Genomic DNA, 14,961 nt, shown 5'->3' on the forward strand with positions numbered 1-14,961 from the left:
TCAAATCTCTCACAACTGACCAGAGGCAATAGTTTCAAAGTCAAGGTCACCGAGCAGAATGGAGTCACAGTCCCAAAGACATTCAGTGGCTTGTATTAGTGCTGTGGGTTATGAGCCTGACAGAAGTGGGGCTTGTAACTGAAAAGCTTTAGGATTACTCCTTCTCTTCTTCTAGGGATTTACTTCCGGCCTCTCTTGCGGCTGGTTTTTGGAAATTCAGCTCTCTGTGCAACTTGGGGCTCCCCCTCCTCACTACTTGCACTCTCATTGTCCACCCGCTGTGGACGTCCTCTCTTACTTCTCCTCATTTTTTCAACTCCAGCAGTGGGGAGCTTCTTGGCAGCCAGGGTCCCAGTTCTCTTCTTTTTGCCCCGGGTCAAAGGACGTTTCTTCCGTTGCTTCCTCTGCTCTTCTCTTTGGCGGATTTTCATTAGCTTCTCAAAGCTTTTGGTGGTAGTTGTGTTCACATCAAACCAGTCCTGGAGGGTTTAGAAGACAACAGGTTGGTACTGATGGTGGAAATACCATATAAAGCCTATCAGGGCTTATAATAAAGCTGCCTTGCGGGACAAAGGTTTCCTGAAATGTGAGATCTGGAAAGGCAGCTGCCTAACAAAGCTCTGTTTGTCAATGTTCCTCCTCAGGTGTCACTGTCTCAGAGGATTCAGATTTGATTTGGCAATTGCCTGGCTAAAGGCACAGGAAATGCTGAAGAGCTGAATTGATCAGCAGCAGCTTGGGACAAGACGTGTGACACAACACAACTCCTGCTCCCCAGACCAATGCATAAGACCAGCTATGTTTAAGCAAATCAAAGGCCACTTGAGTCTGGGACCCTGCTCCCAGCAGTGAGCAAGGAAAAAATAAAACAGGGCAAGCATCCAGCATTTCCTTCCCAAGACACCCTCCCCACCTCCAAAAACCTGGTGTTTGAGGACTTCCATTCTGCCTGCCTTACCTCAGCATGCACAGAGTTGATGTGATACTTGACCCCACTCTCTGAAATGAACTCCTTCTCACACAGGAGACACTTGTATTTACCAGCCACAAAGTCTCCCTGGCACCAAAACAAAAAAGTCCATCACCAATTGCTGCCTAGAAAGCTGATACACCTATATATTGTATTTTAATCTTCCTCAGATATAACCCAGCAGCAAGAAGTAGAAACTCTTATTCATACCAGACAATGCTTTAGCTACAGGAGCACTGACATTATTGACCAGTTATGCCCACAAAGCATCAGACTGCTCTGTGAGATGTTACAAGGTCTCCAGCACTGTAGCTGGAAAAAATGCTCCTGTAGCTGTGAATCTACAGGTAGGACTGCAGTTTCACTAAAATGCATGCCATTAAGATGTTTCCTCTTTGCCTCAAGCAGTGTTTGCAGTGGCAACCCCATTAGCATAGAGGGAAGCACTCAAATTGTGAGGAATTCAGATTAACAGATGGCAGGACAACAGCTTGCATAAGGAGATATCTGAGGGACAGGGACAGTCAGACTAAAAGATAGTGAGTACAGGAAGGCTACCAACCAAGGTACATGTGCCGAGGTGAGATTTGAGTCCTGAGACACTGCCATAAACAGATTCACAACCCTGAAACAGTAAAAAAAGTGCATGTCAGCAAAACTCTAGTAAGAAATCACTTCTTCCTGCACAAGAAAGTCTTATTCTCTGGAAGACAATTCCAAAAGGGATAAGAGAGGTAGAGGGAGGGAGATACTGAGTCCTACAAAGCCAGAAAGCTTCTAGTAAAAAGACCATTAAAAGAGACTTAAGCTTTCAGTAAGTTAAGTATTTCCAGTTTCTGAGCACATTTAGACATAATAGACTCTTGTCACAGTTACGTTGACCCTCTATTAAAACCCCAAGTGAAATCATAGAGTTTGCATTTTGCCTGAAGTGCAGCAGAGATTAATTTCAAACAAAGCACAGGGGCAAGTACAAGACACTTCAATCTCTCCTCCCCTGCTCGTATCTAGTGGCACAGAGCAGAAGTACTGCATCTGACGTCAATGGTCTCAGTTGAAGGACAGCTTTACAGGCCTATCCCATGGGGAGCTTTAGGCATCAGTCTCGGGATACTAGATCATGCTCAGCCGACAGCCCAGACCCTGAAACAGGAGGTAGGTGCAAGACATGCTTCTGGGTTACTGGTCAGTGAAACAGGACAGCTGCTTTCTGGAGGCAGCTCCATATACAACATTATGTTGCAATTCTTACACTTGGAAATGACGCTAGCCTGAAAACTGGTGAGAGAGTGCTGGAGGAGGGGTAGAGCAGGGAGAAGGTATTGTCTTTACACCAAACCCAGATGGAAGCCACCACTGACCCTTGGCTATCCAGCAGTGTGCATCATGTGCGTCACATCTGTCATAGTTTCCACCAATGGGGCCATTTCTTCTCACTGGATCTGACTGGTGACTGTTGTGTGGGATCGTAAGAAACTAAGTGCACGTACATAAGCACCCCTAGACCAGGACGACAGCGCCATGCATGACTCTTCTGTAGCCCATTTCCAGCTTCCAAAAGAAAACTTAAGTGCTGTGCCAGACGAAGTCCCTCTACTCTTACATTTCCATCTCTACTCCTCCCTTCTTCTGTAATTAGATTTAGTACACCTGCGGGACAGGCAGGGGCCTGTCATTTTTCCACTGCTCAAACGTTCAAATGGACCAGCTCCCAGCTGGATGTGAAAGCTGTACCAGCCTGACACCAAGTTACTGGCTCTGAAGTGGACAAAAACATCCCCAGAGGGATCATCCCTAGGGCAGCAGTCCAAACAGGGTCTTGGTTACACTAACCAACCATACTGAGATGCAGCAGAATTTGTCTCCCATGAGACAAACTGTGGTTTCAAGGTTGTGGAAAGCTGTTTGGCTCATACAGACCTGAAATCTGTCCCCTTTGAGCCTTCAGAAACACTTAAGGATTACCTGATTTGGGCAGTGGACTCTTCGGTACATCTTTATCTCCGTTTTCCACTTGCACAGCACATCTTGACTAAATGTGGGCAGTCCAGGACGAGTATATTTCAGCTGAGAAAAAAGAGATGGAATTGAAAGCTGGAAGCAATGTTGGCTATACATAGGGCCAAGTATGTCCATTTCTCTCCCAGGTTGTGAGACATAAGTGCTATTTCTTCTCCTACTCTAATAGCCAAACTCTCAATAACCAATCTTCTCCTATCTCACTGACTCTCTAAAAAAATAACTCAATCTGGAAAACCCCCACAACACCAGAATCTAAAACTTCCCGTAACTTTGACTACAACAATTCCTCTAAATGTACTTACCACATTAAAATCATAAATTATCCTTTTTCCTTGGGTTTCCCTTACAGCCTAAAAGATGCTCCTGGAAACTCTGAAGCTTGAAAAACTATGAAATATCACTGCATGGCAGCAGTGATCTGCAGCCTATGACTTGTGAGCAACATACTGCCTATAACTGTCTTCGTTACTTGTGCCCACTGAAAATTACAGCAATAGGACTTGACAGTCATTATAGCCTGCCTGGATAAAATACACCACAGCAATTACTACTGTAGCAATACTGTAATCTAAGACCAGAGAGAGCAAAACCTGGTCCCTCCCACAAGACATTACTTCTTCCATATTGCTTTTCATGGGCCACTAAACACTGGCAACAGTGGATTGATGCTAGTGCAAGACTCATCTGATGTGAAAAAAGACTCAAACCCTATATGGCATTTTTAAGGCCTTGTACCTTCCGGTCATCCGGAATCAAATCCTGCAGAACCTTTCTCTTGGGCCACTCTTTGGCCAGCTCTTCTCCAGCTAGCTCATGGAGATAGTAGATTGCCACCTTTGCAGATCTCCTCTGAACTCTGCCTGTGTTACTTGGCTCCCGTTTTATTTCCTTCAGGCTCTCTGTTCTTCTCTCCTCATGGAGGAAAGTGACCTGCAATGAAGGCCAAAAAAGGTGAGCCTCCTTCAGTAGTTCCTATTTCAGTTACACTAAATACTGTGAATAAATATTCTGCAAAATCCCTCACAAAAATGCTGCTGCAGCTGTGGTTCACTGACACAGACACAGGACAGAAGTGCACCCCTCTAGCAAGACAGACCCCCAGATCTACTCAGGGGGGTCACAGCAGTGAGGCTCAAGCAGAGAGTTTCATGCAGACACTGGTCTTGAGGGGATATAACATCATCCACTGTAAAACACTCATGGACAACAACCATAGTACTGCCTGTTCTGCTCCAATGGCAGCTCATGGCTTGGACAGGCGTACTCTTCGCTGGGTAAAAAACTGGTTGGGTGGCCGAGCCCAGAGAGTAGTTGTAAATGGAGTTAAGTCCAGTTGGCGGCCGGTCACGAGTGGTGTTCCCCAGGGCTCTGTTTTGGGGCCAGCCTTGTTTAATATCTTTATCAACGATCTGGATGAGGGGATTGAGTGCAGCCTCAGTAAGTTTGCAGAGGACACCAAGTTGGGCGGCAGTGTCGATCTGCTGGAGGGTAGGATGGCCCTGCAGAGGATCTGTCCAGGCTGGACCGATGGGCTGAGGCCAACTGTGTGAGGTTCAACAAGGCCAAGTGCCGGGTCCTGCACTTGGGTCACAACAACCCCATGCAGCGCTGCAGGCTTGGGGAAGAGTGGCTGGAAAGCTGCCTGGCCGAAAAGGACCTGGGGGTGTTTGTTGGCAGCGGCTGAACATGAGCCAGCAGTGTGCCCAGGTGGCCAAGGAGGCCAACAGCATCCTGGCTTGTATCAGGAATGGTGTGGCCAGCAGGAGCAGGGAGGTGATTGTTCCCCTGTACTTGGTGCTGGTGAGGACGCACCTGGAATGCTGTGTCCAGTTTTGGGCCCCTCACTCCAAGAAGGACATTGAGGTGCTGGAGCATGTCCAGAGAAGGGCAACGGAGCTGGGGAAGGGTCTGGAGCACAGGGCTGGTGGGGAGCGGCTGAGGGAGCTGGGGGTGTTCAGCCTGGAGAAGAGGAGGCTGAGGGGTGACCTTATTGCTCTCTACAACTGTCCTGGTTTCGGCTGGGATAGAGGTAATTTTCTTCCTAGCAGCAGGCACAGTGCTGTGGTTTGGATTTAGAATGAGAATAACGCTGATAACACATTGATGCTTTAGTTGTTGCTCAGTACTGCTTATGCTCGTCAAGGACTTTTCAGCTTCCCATGCTCCGCCAGGTGCACAAGAAGCTGGGAGGGGACACAGCCAGAAGAGTTGATCCCAACTGCCCCAAGGGCTATTCCATACCATACGGTGTCATGCTCAGTATAGAAACTGGGGGGGGGTTGGCCGGGGAGCAGCGATCGCTGCTCGGGAACTGTCTGGGCATCGGTCGGCGGGTGGTGAGCAATTGCATTGTGCATCACTTGCTTTGGATATTATTATTATTACTATCATTATTATATTGTTATTATTATTACTACTACTTTACTTTATTTCAATTATTAAACTGTTCTTATCCCAACCCAGGAGTGTTTCTCACTCTTACTCCTCCGATTCTCTCCCCCATCCCATCAGGGTAGGGGGAGTGAGTGAGCGGCCGCATGGTGCTGAGTTGCTGGCTGGGGCTAAACCATGACAACAACTACCTGAAAGAAGTTTGCAGTGAGGTGGGTGTTGGTCTCTTCTCCCAAGGAATAAGCGATAGGACAAAAGGAAATGGGCTCAAGCTGCACCAGGGGAGGTTTAGATTGGGTATTAGGAAAAATTTCTTCATGGGAAGAGTGGTCAAGCATTGGAACAGGCTGCCCAGAGAGGTGGTGGAGTCACCATCCCTGGAAGCGTTCAAAAAATGGGCAGACGTGGCACTTTGGGACATGGTTTAGTCTAGTCTACCTTTAACTGGTTTAGTGTGGACTTGGTAGTGTAGGTTAATGGTTGGACTGGATGATCTTAAAGGTCTTTTCCAACCTAAACGACTCTATGATTCTATAATGTTGGGTCTTTTAAGAGCAAAAAAAAAGCATTTCACAAGTTATACATGTTAGCATCATTCTTCCGTGGAGCAAAAGTCAGGCTGGGGAAAGTTTAGTGCCGCCATGGTGATTTACTATTAAAAACTTCATCCGAGTCACAGAACAGCAACAGCTGCTGCTCGAAGGAAAGTATCAAGGACAGAATACTCCAGAGACACAGAAAAATGAAAAGATTTGCTAACCCTAATTACCCACCCAAGTAGCAGACAAAAGCCTACATGCATCTCAAGTGTGAATGACTGAAGTACCACCACACTATCCTGATAACTATGGCAATTTGCACTTACCAGCCCATGCTTAGCTCGGAGATGGTAGACAAGTCCTGCCTTTGATTTGTATGCTTTTCCACAGTGATGGCACTTCATAGCCATTTTCTCCAGCTCAGAAGCAGCCTTCCCACATTTTTTAACATGATATAGGTATCCATTTATGCTAGTGAAGCTGCCTGTGCAGCCCTGTCAACACAGAAGAAAAATGCATGGAAGAAAAATGCTCTCCAAGTGGTCACAAGACCATTGTGTATAGAATGTACAGTTTGCTGACCAAAGTACTACCACTTTTCCTGCCAGACCAGGACAATCAGGTAGTAAACTTTAATGTTAGTCTATTCAGATAAACAAAGTCTGGGACAAAGAACCAGCTGCTGCAACTGGGAGAAACTGTTTCTTAGAACTTCTTTGAGGTAGTGGGCAACAGAAAATTTCAATATATGGAATGAAGAAGCAAGATGTTAAATGAGGATGCACAAAACCAGAAAGATTTTCAGATATGAATGGAGGAATTGGGCAGAAAAAGAGGAAGATTTTATACTTGGTTGGCTGGTCAAACTGTCTAGAACGCAGCAATATTAGGGTGATGGTAAATAAAACTTTCAGCTATTCCTAGGATACAGCTATTGTCTCATGCTGCAGCGGAGGACAACAAAAACTGCAATGGTTCCTGCGGATGTCACTTACTAGAATATCTACTAACCCTGAATCCAGTGATCAACTTGACACTAAGCTTGGAAACAGGACAAATCAAACATGCATCAGCAAGTTTTTAATGTTCTTAGATGTATCCATCTGCCCTCCATCCTCTTCTCTAGCTGTGGCCAATCTCAATATTTTCAAAAAACACAAACGCACACAGTTAATTATGCATAAAAACATCTTCCCAGCTATCACAACAACTAAGGAAAGAGCAGAAGTACACGTTAATAAAATACTTTTGGTGCACACAAGAAACAAACTAGTGTCGTCTTGATCCCTCTTGAAAACACCAACACTAGCTGACTGTGCTTGAGCACAGGGGTTGATGTGGATGACTAGATGACCTCAGAAGTTCCCTTCTAGCCTTAACAATTGTGTTATTCCGTGAACAGTTTATAATACTGTTGCAAGGTAAAATGGTTATCCTTTAACTTCTTCCTCCCTGACATAGAATCATAGAATCATAGAATCGCTTAGGTTGGAAAAGCCCTTTAAGATCATCCAGTCCAACCATTCACCTACACTACCAAGTGCACACTAAACCAGTCAGGGGTAGACTAGACTAAACCATGTCCCCAAGTGCCACGTCTACCCATTTTTTGAACACTTCCAGGGATGGGGACTCCACCACCTCTCTGGGCAGCCTGGTCCAATTCTTGACCACCCTTTCTGTAAAGAAATTTTTTCCTATTTTCCAACCTAAACCTCCCCTGGCGCAGCTTGAGCCCATTTCCTCTCGTCCTATCGCTAACTACTTGGGAGAAGAGCCCAACACCCCCCTCCCTGCCCCCTCCTGTCAGGGAGTTGTAGAGAGCGATCAGGTCTCCCCTCAGCCTCCTCTTCTCCAGGCTGAACACCCCCAGCTCCCTCAGCTGCTCCCCACCGGCCCTGTGCTCCAGACCCTTCCCCAGCTCCGCTGCCCTTCTCTGGACACGCTCCAGCACCTCAATGTCCTTCTTGGAGTGAGGGGCCCAAAACTGGACACAGCATTCCAGGTGCGGCCTCACCAGTGCCGAGTACAGGGGGACGATCCCTGTCCTGCTCCTCCTGCTGGCCACACCATTCCTGATACAAGCCAGGATGCTGTTGGCCTCCTTGGCCACCTGGGCACACTGCTGGCTCATGTTCAGCCGCTGCCAACAAACACCCCCAGGTCCTTTTCGGCCAGGCAGCTTTCCAGCCACTCTTCCCCAAGCCTGCAGCGCTGCATGGGGTTGTTGTGACCCAAGTGTAGGACCCGGCACTTGGCCTTGTTGAACCTCACACAGTTGGCCTCGGCCCATCGGTCCAGCCTGGACAGGTCCCTCTGCAGGGCCATCCTACCCTCCAGCAGATCGACACTCCCACCCAGTTTAGTGTCGTCTGCAAACTTACTGAGGCTGCACTCAATCCCCTCATCCAGATCATCGATAAAGATATTAAACAAGACTGGCCCCAAAACAGAGCCCTGGGGAACACCACTCGTGACCGGCCGCCAACTGGACTTAACTCCATTCACCACTACTCTCTGGGCTCGGCCACCCAACCAGTTTTTTACCCAGTGAAGACTACGCCTGTCCAAGCCATGAGCTGCCAGCTTCCCAAGGAGAATATTGTGGGAGACGGTGTCAAAAGCTTTGCTAAAGTCCAGGTAAATGACATCCACAGCCTTTCCTTCATCTACCAGGCGGGTCACCAGGTCATAAAAGGAGATCAGGTTGGTCAAGCAGGACCATTGAATGCACTGAATGCATCTTCCACTGAATGCATTTATAAAGTCATACCTTTTATAAAGTCATACCTTGGCTGAATCTACATTTACACATCTAGTTTAAAGAAGCCATTAAAAAAAAACCGTAATCAAAAATAAAAACTCTGTTTTAATCACCGCAGTTATTCTCTCTAAAAGAGTTCGAATGGGGATCAGACAGTAACCAAAGGTGAACTCCTTTCTAGTATAAGCAAGAGAATGTCACCTAACAAGTCATGTGTGAAGCCCTAAAACTTCTAGTTGAGCCAGTTAGTATTCACCAGACTACTACTTTTTTTAGTCATGATGTTTTAACCAGGTATCAGTCATTCCAAAATTCATTCTCTATGTTTAGTGCTTCACAAGTATTTAGAGGTAATTCTCCAGGCATCCTGCTGCTTTCCTGGTAACACAGAATCCCACCAAAGTCCCTCAAGAGACTACTAGAGTTGAAGGAGGAAGGTGATAACATCAGGCTCGCCCGTGACAAGCCATGGGATGACACGCCAAGGTTTGAGGGACAGGCTGCTAGCAAGGGTCCTCAGCCTGTTGCTCCGAGATGTGCTGGGTACACTGGAGCACACGTGAAGTCTTACAGCGATGAGCCAGGGGCTCCTGAGGTAATAGGAGCCAACAGGGAAACACCAGTGAAATATGTCAAAGGAATTAAGGTGTGTTCCTCTAAAAAGGTGACACAGCCAACAGCCCAGCTGAAGTGCCTCTACACCAATGCACACAGCATGGGGAACAAACGGGAGGAGTTGGAAGCCACCATGCTGCTAGAAAGCTACAACCTAGTTGCCATTACTGAAACTTGGTGGGATGAATCCCATGACTGGAGCATTGCTATTGATGGCTACAAACACTTCAGAAGGGACAGGCGAGGAAGGAGGGGCGGAGTGGTTGCCCTTGCTGTCAAGAAATGGATAGATTGTGAAGAGCTGTCTCTGAAGAATAGCCACAGGCAGGTTGAAAGCTTATGGGTAAGAATTAGAAACCAAGGCAACAAAGAGAACCTTGTGGTTGGTGTTTACTACAGGCCGCCCAATCAAGGGGAGCCTATTGATGACACCTTCTTACTCCAGCTACAGGAGGCATCGTGCTTGCAGCCTCTCATCCTGTTAGGGGACTTCAACCACCCCGACATTCGCTGGAGAAGTAGCACAGTGAGCTGCAGGCAATCCAGGAGACTCCTGGAGTGCATTGAGGATAACATCTTAAGCCAGGTAACAGACAGCCCTACTAGAGGGGATGCGTTACTGGACCTGTTGGTCACCAATGCAAGTGAGCTAATCAGAGGCATCATGACTGGAGGCAGCCTGGGCTGCAATGATCAAGCACTGGTGAAGTTCACAGTCCTGAGGCATATGGAACAGGCAGAGTAAAGTCAGGACCCTGAGTTTTCGGAAAGCGAACTTGCAGCTGTTCAAGGAGTTACTCAATAGGACCCCCCGGGAAACTGCCCTCAGGAACAAGGGAGCACTAAAGAGCTGGCAGGTCTTTAAGGACACTTTCCACAGAGCACAAGAGCTCTAGATCCCCATGTGTAAGAAATCAGGAAAGGAAGGCAAGAGACCGGCATGGCTGAGTTGAGACCTGCTGGTCAAACTAAAGGGCAAGAAGGAAATGCACAGGCAGTGGAAGCAGGCACAGGTATCCTGGGAAGAGTATAGGGACGCTGCCCATTTGTGTAGGGATGGGGTCAGAAAGCACAAGGCACGGCTGGAGCTGAAGTTGGCAAGGGATGCAAAGAATACTAAGGGCTACTATAGGTATGTCAGCCAGAAAAGGAAGGTCAAAGACAGTGTACCCCTCTGATGAACATGACTGGCAAACTGGTAACAACAAACGAGGAGAAGGCTGAGGTACCCAACAACTTTTTTGCCTCAGTCTTCAATAGTAATCTCTCTTCCCACACTTCTCAAGTGGATGGACCACAAGGCAAGGACCGGGGCAGCAAAGTCCCTCCCACTGTAAGAGAAGATCAAGTTTGAGACCACCTGAGGAATCCCAACATACATAAGTCTATGGGACCTGGTGAGATGCATCCCAGAGCCCTGAGGGAATTGGCTGATGTAGTTGCCAAGCCACTCTCCATGATATTTGAAAAATCATGGCAGTCAGGTGAAGTCCCCCATGACTGGGCAAAGGGAAACATTGCACCCATTTTTAAAAAGGGTAGAAAGGAGGACCCTGGGAACTACCGACCTGTCAGCCTCACCTCTGTGCCTGGGAAGATCATGGAACAGATCCTCTAGAAACTATTTTAAGGCACATGGAGGACAGGGAGGTGATTTGAGACAGCCAGCATGGCTTCACCAAAGCCAAGTCTTGCCTGACCAACCTAGTGGCCTTCTATGATGGATTGACTACACCACTGGACAAGGGAAGAGCTACGGATGTCATCTATCTGGACTTCTGTAAGGCCTTTGACACAGTCCCCCACAACATCCTTCTCTCTAAATTGGAGATATGGATTTGATGGACGGACTATTTGGTGGGTAAGAAATTGTCTGGATGGTTGCATCCAGAGAGCAGTGGCTAACGGTTCAATGTCTGGATGGAGGTCAGTGATGAGTGCTGTCCCTCTCAGGGGTCCATACTGGGACCAGTACTGTTTAGTATCTTCACCAATGACACAGACAGTGGGATCAAGTGCGCTCTCAGCAAATTTGCAGATGACACCAAGCTGAGTGGTGCAGTTGACATGCCTGAGGGACAGGATGCCATTCAGAGAGACCTGGACAAGCTCAAGAAGTGGATCCATGCAAACCTCATGAGGTTCAACAAAGCCAAGTGCAAGCTTCTGCACATGGGTCAAGTCAACCCCCATTATCAATACAGGCTGGGGGATGAAGGGATTGAAAGCAGCCCTGTGGAGAACGACTTGGGGGTACCAATGGATGAAGAACTGGACGCGAGACGACAATGTGCGCTTGCAGCCCAGAAAGCCAACCATACCTTGGGCTGCAGCAAAAGAAGCGTGGCCAGCAGGTCGAGGGAGGGAATTCTGTCCCTCTACTCTGCTCTTGTGAGACCCCATCTGGAGTACTGCATCCAGCTCTGGAGTCCTCAGCACAGGAAAGACATGGACCTGTTGGAGCGGGTCCAGAGGAAGCCACAAAAATGATCCGAGGGCTGGAGCCCCTCTCCTACAAGGACAGGCTGAGAGAGTTGAGGTTGTGCAGCCTGGAGAAGAGAAGGCTCCAGGGAGACCTTATTGCAGCCTTTTAACATTTACAGTGGGCTTATAAGAAAGATGGGGACAGACTGTTTAATAGGACCTGCTGCAATAGGACAAGGGGTAATGGCTTTAAACTAAAATAGGGTAGATTCAGACTAGATAGAAGGAAGAAATTTTTTACAATGAGGGTGGTAAAACACTGGAACAGGTTGTCCGGAGAGGTTGTAGATGCCCCATCCCTGGAAACATTTGAGGTCAGGTTGGATGGGGCTCTGAGCACCCTGACCTGGTTGAAGAGGTCCCTGCTTACTGCAGGGAGAGGTGGACTAGATGATCTTTAAAGGTCCCTTCTAACCTGAACCATTCTATGATTCTATGATACTTTGTCTTAAAAGCATAGCTAGGATCTTGAAAAAAATCCAGCTTTGACCAGCACCAAAGCGTACCCAGCAGAGCTCTCATAATATTTTACGTTTATGCATCCACTGCTGTTTAATTCAGGATACTTAGCACAACGCAGCTTACCTCCCTTGTGCACTTTAGTTTTCTCATACGCTTCAAAACCTTCCGAAGGCGGTCTCGCTCAAGCTGCTCATCCAATTCTCCTCCCTCCTTCACAACTGGCTAAAGCACAGCAGAAAGATGAAAGAAAAACACAGGATGCTCAGCATTTACAGTTCTTCTCACAGGGAATTCACTACCCAACACACTACTGAAGGAAAGCTTCCAAAATAATTAAATCTTTGCAATTTATGATTTTACAGAAGTGTATCTAATATAATGATCACTGTCTATATCCCAGAACAATGGAATTACCTTTAAAAGGAGTAAACTGCCTGGAAACCACTTTGCAGTTAAGAGTTTTAACATTTAGATAGATATCTATGAACAAACCCTTGATAAGAAATGGTCCCAAACTAGCTGCTGGGAAGGACAAGGGTATGTCTTTCCGCAATTACTTTTCTCCCCTCCTGCCTGCGGAAAGTACTTACTCATCTCTGTCATGCATCTTTAACATTTACTGGTCGTACCATTTCCACTTAGCCTCATTAAAGCTAAGCAGACCAACTGCCTGTAATGGTTATTCATCTATGCTGAACTACAGCTCATGTTCTTCTCTCTGATAGTTATTGTGTATTATTTCCTACACTACCTTACAATAACATTACACCTATACTGAATAAAAAGTTAGAACCGAGTGACAGACCTATTCCTCAGGGCCAGAACAAGACCCTTGGCCTATTTCATTTACTAGTACAGCTGTAGGTTCAGAAACCACAGTACTGGGAACTATGTAAAAAATAACAGTAATGAATTGTCTAAACCTTACCTAAACTTCTGAATGACCTTTCCAAAAGTTCTAATTCATCTCAACTACAATGGGAGACATTGCCTTCTTTAAAGTAATAGCAAAGAGGAAAAGCACACTGTAGCATTAGTATCTTTACAGTAAACAGAGACAAGAACTAAACTGCTGCTTCTGCTTTTTTACCTTTGAACTTGTAAAGAACTGAAACTAGTCTGCTCTGGATGTAGAAAAACTCCCACTTTCTAGCAAAGGACTGAAAATTGCAGCCTAATGAGCAATCATTTTTTTTTTTTTCTGATTGAGAATGCCTTTTATGTGTGACATAGCTAACCTAAACAGAAATTCATCCCCTCTTTCTAAGATGTAGCATGCCTACCATCTCTGGTAACATTTTACTGTTTTTTCGGATGTCAAATCTCACAGGAAAAATAACAGGTAGACAAGATTTGAACAGCTGCAACTTCTGAAAAAACACACCATTTTTTTTCTTCTGTGCACCAGGGAAGGAACAAAAGACTGTCTTGCCTACAAGATTTTTATATGCACAGTAGTTGTGTTACCTGATTGTTATGGTCTGCCATGACATGGTATTTCATCCCTCCTAAAGACTTCAGCTGCTTCCCACAGTGATGACATGTGAACATTTTCTAGAAATAAATGAGACATGGTGCATGTAACTGCAAATTAACCAAAGCAGTGGGAAACTCTTTGGGGGAAAGGAGCAGGAGAGCAGAACATTTTATTTGGGCCTGGTAACTGCCCATTAAGAACAGAAGAGATTTTATGGAGCCTAAAATTTAGGGGAACAATGAAATAGCTGCACCTTTGTTCACTACCCCAAACCTCCAGCAAAAAGCTAAGCAAGAAGCACCAAGCAGAGCCTCTAACAGATGTAAAAAGGACTCTTGCTTAGAGACACGATGATGAGATGAAACTGGTTTTAAATGCAACACAAAACAGTGTGCAGGCATTTCTATCAGTAAGCTGAAGACGAGTAAAGAAAACATCACTCATCTGTCAGGTTCTTACCTGTCTGCAATTTACCATATGTTTCTTCAGTCCTTCTACAGTCTTTCTCACCACAGCCCGGCATGTTGGACAGCTAACTCGGCCTTTGTCCTGAATTTCCAAAGACCATCGCTCTTCCATACTACCTGTCACAACAAAATGTTTGGAACAGAACTGCAAATGCAGTATCTTTTTTTTTTTTTTTTTTCCTTCAACATGCACAATGAATCCTAGAAGGAAACAGGTCATATGCTACTAAACTCATGTCCAGCTACACTTCAATAGGTTTAGCTCATTTGCAGCTTTAAATGTGTCATGTGAGAAGGCACACGTCACTCTTTTTGGGAGATCTTTAATCCTACCACCCCCTTGCAAGGAGTGTTCTTCCACTTGTTCAGCAGAGATTTTTCCTTCATTAATTTTTATTACACAATTACTTTAGCACACAAAGTAAACTTTTCTTTCAGCAAAAGGGTTCTCACAGTAAAAGTAGTCACAGATGTGACTGAACAGTTTCAGACGAAGTTCACAGTTCAGTTCTACTAACCAAATCTTTAGAGCTCCACTTACATTAGCCAGCAGTTTTGGCACTGAAAGTGAACAGAGCTGCACCACCAGGCCAAGTTACGCAACAGCCAGGGAAAAGTACCCTGTGTGGCACAGTTTCCAGTTCCTGGCCTCTTTTTGAAATGCCAAGCAAAAGCTTGGCATAATCCACAAGGATTATAAATTACTGAAATGTGTTCTGGGAAGAAAGTGGCTTAGCAGCCATCTGTTTGAATTCTTATCATAAATAGAT

At 46.1% G+C, this 14,961-nt stretch overlaps 1 protein-coding gene across 2 annotated transcripts in view; it reads right to left on the bottom strand.

Moving 5' to 3' along the window:
- The window catches only part of ZNF512 (zinc finger protein 512), a 26,274-nt gene continuing 11,313 nt past the window's right edge, over window positions 1–14,961 (bottom strand). For both annotated transcript variants that reach the window (XM_075706863.1, XM_075706864.1), the window contains 9 exons: window positions 14,184–14,308; window positions 13,715–13,801; window positions 12,371–12,469; window positions 6,249–6,416; window positions 3,728–3,922; window positions 2,936–3,037; window positions 1,533–1,595; window positions 959–1,057; window positions 1–479 (listed from right to left, as the gene is read on the bottom strand). In XM_075706863.1, the coding sequence (XP_075562978.1) occupies window positions 180–479; window positions 959–1,057; window positions 1,533–1,595; window positions 2,936–3,037; window positions 3,728–3,922; window positions 6,249–6,416; window positions 12,371–12,469; window positions 13,715–13,801; window positions 14,184–14,308 (1,238 nt within the window). In that variant the 3' untranslated portion in view covers window positions 1–179. The remainder of the gene's footprint in view (window positions 480–958; window positions 1,058–1,532; window positions 1,596–2,935; window positions 3,038–3,727; window positions 3,923–6,248; window positions 6,417–12,370; window positions 12,470–13,714; window positions 13,802–14,183; window positions 14,309–14,961) is intronic.

The sequence above is a fragment of the Pelecanus crispus genome, chromosome 3 (genome assembly GCF_030463565.1).
Source record: "Pelecanus crispus isolate bPelCri1 chromosome 3, bPelCri1.pri, whole genome shotgun sequence".
Taxonomy (NCBI): Eukaryota; Metazoa; Chordata; class Aves; order Pelecaniformes; family Pelecanidae; genus Pelecanus; species Pelecanus crispus.